Source organism: Lepeophtheirus salmonis, chromosome 4, assembly GCF_016086655.4.
Source record: "Lepeophtheirus salmonis chromosome 4, UVic_Lsal_1.4, whole genome shotgun sequence".
In the NCBI taxonomy this organism is placed as follows: Eukaryota; Metazoa; Arthropoda; class Copepoda; order Siphonostomatoida; family Caligidae; genus Lepeophtheirus; species Lepeophtheirus salmonis.
In genome coordinates this window covers 6,980,002-6,985,538 of record NC_052134.2, presented here as the reverse complement: position 1 = coordinate 6,985,538, position 5,537 = coordinate 6,980,002, and the positions used below count along the sequence as shown (strand labels likewise).

At 32.6% G+C, this 5,537-nt stretch overlaps 1 protein-coding gene across 1 annotated transcript; it reads left to right on the top strand.

Moving 5' to 3' along the window:
- The first annotated feature begins 3,705 nt into the window (after positions 1-3,705).
- On the top strand, positions 3,706-5,257 carry rau (RA domain-containing protein rau). Its single transcript, XM_040710756.2, has one exon. The coding sequence runs from the start codon at positions 3,853-3,855 to the stop codon at positions 4,933-4,935; it is 1,083 nt and encodes a 360-aa protein (XP_040566690.1). The 5' UTR covers positions 3,706-3,852; the 3' UTR covers positions 4,936-5,257.
- Positions 5,258-5,537: the final 280 nt, after the last annotated feature.

Below are 5,537 nucleotides of genomic sequence, written 5' to 3'. Positions count from 1 at the left end.
ACATTTTGGCAATTTTTTTACGTTATTAAAAAGAATAATAATTATAAGAGTTATTTGCGTAATTTTAAGGAATAATTCCCTTATTTCTCTCAGGCTCCAAGGACTTGATTATTACTCTTGTAGGGTCAAGTTTTATACGCATATATATTTATATAATTGGCAGCTACGGCCATCCAATTAATTATATGACTTGTAATTATTCATAAATAATATTTTTTAAATGTATATTTCTCTAATGGAATTTTCTTAGGATCCAGAGTAACTATTGACATTATCCTAAAAATTAAAAAAATTGTCTCTCATATATTTTTGTGATTTTAATCAGGATTCAGTAGTTAAAAAGTGTCAGTACATATTCATATCGTAACTGGAAAGTCTGATGGATTTTCTATTGTTTAATGTGTCTATGGGATAATTCCCGCAATTATTAAGGAAAAATATGATTTTTATGAAACAATAGGCTTAGAGAATGAATTGGATTTCACTCAAATAAGTGAGGATTTTCTTTATGTATGTATCTACCAATCTAGATGAACAACAGCCATTATCTATCTCTCTGTATACTATATAGATAATTTCTTCGACAACTGGTTTTCTCTTCTATTTTCTTAGAAGATTAGAATCAATAAATCCCTAATAATACATAAAACTTTTTAAATGTTCAAGTCAAAAATCTAAAAAAAAAACACAATTAGATTTATGATCTTTTTAAAGTTGTTAAATATGGCAATTCGGAATCCATATTTGTACTTTATTGGACCGTATTATAGTAAGAAATGTAACAATTATAAATAAATTATGGTGTATATAACAATCTACAAGGGAGATCCATTTTGAGAAACATTTACGCACCGTAAAACAAAAAAAAAGCTTCAAAATGTATCTACATACATGTATATACAGTTAGAAACGACCACATACAAATACTTTTGTACCGGTGATATACCCTGATCAAGGCCATAGACAGGATTGTGGGGCCGCTAACAACTTTGGTCTCACGTGACTTACCTTCCGCCCCCATATAAGCATGTTTTCGCTCCTTCATCCCTGTATCACATAAAAGTAACTAGTATTGAGTGGTTTTGTGCATAATTTTCCGTCTCATGGGAGGAAAATACAAAAGTAAAATTTAAAACTGAGTAAGATAATATGTTCCTTTCTTATTTAAATTTCTCGGCATCACTGCGGAAAGTAAGACATCTTTCTCTCAAAAAAAGTACAAGATCCGAGATTCTCTGTAGAATTCATCGCCACCGACTGGCCTAATGAACATTCGATTTATTAAGTTGATTGCTAAAACTTGATGAGTACTTCAGCTGCATGTCCAACTCACTCCATTGGAAAATACTATCCTGATGAGAACTGTTAATCACATTTTTTTTTAAATCTTTGTATACTATTGTCTCCGTCCAAGGCTCTTTCTTGACCCACTGGCTGTGCTACTTTCAAAGGCTTGAGTTCCCGGTAAAAAGTTTCACCTGTTACCCCCTTTCTGAGGCCTTGACCCTGCTACACCTTCCCTCTGATTAAAAGCTTGTTGGAAAATTTGTTGGAAAAAAAAAATTGTTCTTATCACAATTTTGAAATTTAAATATATTTATTTGAAAATTGAAATTTTAAACTCTAAAAGATTTTGTTATTTAAAAAAAAAGTTATTTTTCACTTTTCTAAAATTAAATTCACATCCACTTACAGGAGCGCTCGTAATGTTTTGTTTGTAGTGGGAGCTACCTCAGAATTGTGAGGACTTTTTTTATAATGAAAGAGAATTACTTTTTTAATAAATACTATTTTGTTCGGGCTTAGGAGCTTTAAATTTTAAGGGAATACCGGTTCCAATGCCTGTTTATTATAATACCGTTTTAAATAAGTCAGTATCCCCGTACCAAAATAATACGGGTTCACCAAACATCACCTTTGTACAAAAAACTGTAACTGGTAAATTGAAAAGACACATTTCCATTTTTTTGTGTATGATTTTTTCTACTAAATATTAAACTATTTTTGAATGATAAAAATACAAAATTGATTGGTATGGGATCTTATTTATAAACAATATCCATATTTACGTCAAATAAGGAATGACCGCCATACACAAAATATTTTAATATCAAGTCAAACACAGTGACGGTTTTAGGGAGGGAACAACAGGGGCATTTCTCCTAGTCCACACGATTTAATGTAAAAAAATAAGGTACCACCATTGTAAATATTGTGAATAAAAAGATTCAAGTCGATGAAAGAGGGCTCCTTGACAAATATGTTACTGTCAAATTTATATTATGTATTATGCGTAGAAGACATTGAATATTGTCACTCCTTTAATAAATTTGTCAAAAAATTAAATGAAGATCCTAAATATTTAATATTTAACAACATATACCTTTAAAAAAGTAGTCTAAAAAATTGGAAACTATTTGTTTGATAAATCTCAAAGAGGCAAATTAATGTTGTCAAAAAGAAACAAAACGTATATATACAAAATCCTCATACGTTTTTTATTTTTTTTGCAAAATAGTATGTCTAAAAGAAATCAATTTTTTATTCAAACAAAAAAAAATGTCACCTCAATAAATAAGAATTCTTAGCAAGTCAAATATTTTTACATATCCTCCCCTCCCTTCTACAAGAACAATTTTAGTAACCGTCATAAAAGGGCTTTACGGTATGGGACATTATTCAAAATCTGTAATCCTACCTCTTTTATTTTAATATCCGGCAAGTTTCCTGCCTTGAGACAATAGAAAACCATTTAGATGAAGCTAAAAAATGTTCCAAACAACCATTGGTACAAAGAAAGACAATAAGAGGTTCTGTATTTGGTTTTGATTTGTTCTGTTTTGTAACTAATTGTTATACTTTAATATGTCAGAATATGAATTAACTTCAATCACTCAATCTTCATTAATTAGTTGATTTTTAGATTTATATGGAGCACCCTCTAATGATGACGCCATTTTAAAATATTCTATTAATGTTACTTTTTATTTTTTATGGATATAAGATGTCAATTTCACCAAATATTGTATGATATAACTTTTTAATAAACAGAATATGCTTCAAATATTAATAACGTTTTAACCTTCATTAATTGTGTTCAGGAAAGTCGTCACATCCTTTATTTTATGTTTTTTAAAAAGGTACTAAGATCCATATGACTATAAATAATACACACAGAATGAAACGGTACATTGACGCAGAAATAACTAATTGAGGAAAAAATAAATTGTTTTTTCCCCTGTATTGTATTTTTATTTCAATTATTATTTTCCCTGATGTGATGTGTATCTTCTTCTGCACCTGTACGACGTATCCATTACTGACGCAGAAAAGCGTTTCTAATTTGACTCAATAACTCCCGCAACCTCCTTCCTCTTTGGTTGGTATTATTATTATTATAATCAATTAAGTATAATTTTACAGACTCAACGCAAGTTGTAATCATTCTGGGAAGACGACAGAGATAATTATTTTTTATGTGTGTAAGACTTAAAGGCTATAATTTTTATTATAAGCATTGATTTTCTTAGAGGAGGAAATCCATTATTATTCAGGTTAGAAATATTATAAATAAAATTTGTATACTCCCAAAGACATCTTTTTCTGTCGTTTGTATACTCCAAAAGAAATCTCCTGCTTCCATTATAGTAAGGAAGGAGCGAGCGCTGAGCATGCTTGTCACCGGCCGTCTTCTTAAGCGCACCCCTCGTACGCGTTGTCCATTCTACACTTTTCGATGTCTGTAAGTTTCAGTTTTAAATGAGTAATTGTATGTATAAGTTGAACGTTGTGAGATACGAATTTTATAAGTGATGTTAGTTATATTTTGAAAAAGTTTTATGTCACAAAAAAATGCTTAAGCATTGTCAGGCAACAGCCAATGAGCGGAGCTCCACTCGGAGTTCCCGGCGACTCCTCAATACAACAAATCAAAGTAACATATCTCTCAGCTCCTCTTCCTCAGGGGAGTCCTCCCTGTTATCCAAATTTGACTCACGTCGTTCCTCCTATTCGAGTCCTGAGTCTTTTTCTCGGTCATCGAGTTTTTTATCACTGAACAATAGCGATCCTCGCACTCCTATTCGCGTATTTGCCAAATGTCTTCGACCTGACATTGAGTACAAAACCATTGGGATCTCCTATCACACCACATCTGTTGAAGTTGTGAAAATCCTACTCTCAAAGTTCAAAATGAAACATCGGGATCCAAAGCTCTTCTATCTCTCTATGGACATTTATATTGGTGGCGATGAGCCACGAAGAACGCTTATTCTAGAGGATGATGCTCGTCCTGCAGAACTTAAGTCTTGTCACCCCTGGGGTCCAGATTGCCGGTTCATCCTCCAGTCGCGAAAAGGAGCTCTTGTACGCGTTTGGGACTCTGCTGTTATGCGTGACTCCAAGTACAAGAGTCTTCTCATTAGTGAGAAAACCAATGTGAATGAAATCCTTAAAATCCTATTTCGTTGTTACGGAAATCCAGATAAGAATCTGGATGACTTTTGTTTAGTTGAGCGATGTGATGCTAGGAACTATGAACGAGCTCTTCATCCACAGGACTGCCCAGCATTAGTCCAGTCACTCTGGCCAAACCCATCTACTCTTCGATTTGTCCTGAAACAGGCCAAAGATCCTCAACTACCTAATACTATCCTGGAGGAAGAAGAGGACATGGATGTGAGCTATAGTACTTCTAGCTCATCCTCAAGCCCAGTGACTCCTAAATACTGTCGTCCCTATCCAGTCAAGAGGGCAACGATTTGTAAACCTCCTCGTTCCTTATCTGTTCCTCCACAATCTGTTGATGAGAGTGTCGTCGTCAATGGGCCTCCACCACCATTAGCTCCTAAGCCATTTCGATCCTCCTTTGGCTCCTCGTCCTCTGTGGGGAGTCAAACCTCCTTTCATGACTATGAAAACTATTTTTATATCTAAAGCAACCAAATATCTATCAATTCTGAGTGAAGAGTGATTCTAGTCCCTATCTATCCCAGTGGTTTGTTTCAATGACTTGATTCGAACCATTTTCCAAACAAGACTTCTTTTTTCTCCACTATGTTTTCTATGACTCTTAAAATGTTTTTTTATTATCTATGTGTGTTAATTGTTTTTAAATGAAATATCTGTGATATACCTTAACTTCAAATGTTAGCTATTGATTCCTTCTTGTCTATCGTTATCAATAATTAATTAATTATTATTCGTATTTACCCTCTATTATATTTAAATAAAGATTTTGTATATCTATCTATCCATACTTTTACGTTGTTCATCATTCAGTGTATTAACCTACGAGCTATTTTTTTATTACATGACATTTGTAACTTTTGTCAATTTCCTTATCAGAAGAAGAGGTGAAACTCTTCTTCATCTTCTTTTTAACTCATAAAATAAGTTTTTTATTTTTTTAAATCTAGATTAGAACTTTGGGTTGTTTTTTTTTCGAAAGTTTTCATTTTATTTTTGAAAAAACTGTTGATTTTAATCTACACCACTATTGTATTTGTTGTATGAGACTCTCATCTTCACACAGTATT